The 1,657-nt window shown below is 68.0% G+C and overlaps 1 protein-coding gene across 1 annotated transcript in view; it reads right to left on the reverse strand.

Annotated features, from left to right (window-relative positions):
• The window catches only part of MFSD3 (major facilitator superfamily domain containing 3), a 5,818-nt gene extending 4,177 nt beyond the window's left edge, over positions 1 to 1,641 (reverse strand). The window contains 2 exon segments of the mRNA XM_025193699.1: positions 1 to 495; positions 1,582 to 1,641. The exon segment at positions 1 to 495 is cut by the window's left edge and continues 129 nt beyond it. Coding sequence (XP_025049484.1) covers positions 1 to 469 — 469 coding nt within the window. The 5' untranslated portion in view covers positions 470 to 495; positions 1,582 to 1,641.
• Positions 1,642 to 1,657: the final 16 nt, after the last annotated feature.

Consider the following 1,657-nt stretch of genomic DNA (forward strand, 5'->3'; position numbering starts at 1 on the left):
CCACGCTGGCCGCCTCGCCACCCCCCCCCCCCCCCGCCAGCACCGAGCCCAGCTTATAGGCCACTACCTGGATGGCGTTGCCGTGGCCCACTTCGTCCCGCGCCAGGAGCTGCACGGCCACGCCGTCCACCGCCACGTCCTGCAGCGAGGCCAGGAGGTTCATGACCCCCAGCGCCAGCGCCAGGGGCAGGAAGTCGGTCTCCGGCGACAGGGCGGCGCAGGCGAGGCAGGCCAGCGCCAACCCGGCCATGCTGAGCGCCAGCCAGGCCCGCAGGGCGCCGCACCGGTCCACGCAGGGCGCCCACAGCACCTTGAGCACCCAGGGCAGGTAGAGCGCCTTGGCCAGGCTGACGCGGGTGAGGGACAGGCCGGCGCTGCGCAGGTAGACGGGCAGCAGGCCGGACTGCAGCCCGTAGGGCAGCCCCTGCACGAAGTACAGCGTCCCCAGCAGCGCGTACTTGGCCTTCATCCTTCTCGCCCGCCGGGGGCGCGGGCCTGCGGGGAGAGGCAGAGCCGGGGGCTCAGGCGCGGCCGCGAAGGCCCGGCCCGGCCCCGGGGTCGTGCGTGTCACGGGACACACGAGCGCGTGTCACGGGACACACATGTGCGTGCACCCATGAGATGTGCGCACCCGCGCCACGGGACACCTGGGCACCGAGACATGTGCACCCACACGGGACACGCGTGCACCCACACTATGGGATACATGGGCACCCACGAGATGTGCGCATCCACGCTACGGGACACGTGCACCCATGAGGCCTGTGCAACTATGCCACAGGACACGGGACATGTGTGCACCCACACTATGGGACACACGGGCACCCACGAGATGTGCGCACCCACGCTACGGGACACGTGCACCCATGAGGCCTGTGCAACTATGCCACAGGACACGGGACATGTGTGCACCCACACTATGGGACACACGGGCACCCACGAGATGTGCGCACCCACGCTACGGGACACGTGCACCCATGAGGCCTGTGCAACCATGCCACAGGACACGTGTGCACCCGTGAGATGTGCACAGCTATGCCTTGGGACACGTGTGCACCCACGAGATGTGTGCACCCATGCTGTGAGACACCTGGGCACCGACAAGGTGCGTGCAACCATGCCACAGGACGTGTGTGCACCCATGAGATGTGCGCACCCACGCCATGGGACATGGGTGCAACCACACTATGGGACACACGCACCCACAAGGCGTGTGCAACCATGCCACGGGACACACGTGCACCCACGAGATGTGTGCACCTGCCATGGGAGACGTGTGCACCCACACTATGGGACATGTGCACCCATGCCACGGGACACGTGGGCACCCACCCACGGTAACAGGCAACCTGTAGCCACGCGACGTGGCTAGGATACAGGCAGCCCCAACACTGCCGTGTCAACCGTTGCCAGGGTGCCCACCCCTCCTGCTGCCATGGCAACTGAGATACCGTGGTGACCCCCCCGTGGTCTAGGCACCCCGCCTCCCCACGGCCACTAGGCGCCACGGCAACAGTCACCCTAGCAACAGGCGGCCACGCAATCCTGGAGGCCCCCTGCTCCCCCAACCCCTGCACCTACAGCAGCCCTCGGTCCTCCACGGCCATCGAGAACGCGGAAGCGCCGGCTAGAGCGGGGCCGGTTCCCCCTCCGCCCG

This window comes from Alligator sinensis, unplaced genomic scaffold, assembly GCF_000455745.1.
Source record: "Alligator sinensis unplaced genomic scaffold, ASM45574v1 scaffold446_1, whole genome shotgun sequence".
In the NCBI taxonomy this organism is placed as follows: Eukaryota; Metazoa; Chordata; order Crocodylia; family Alligatoridae; genus Alligator; species Alligator sinensis.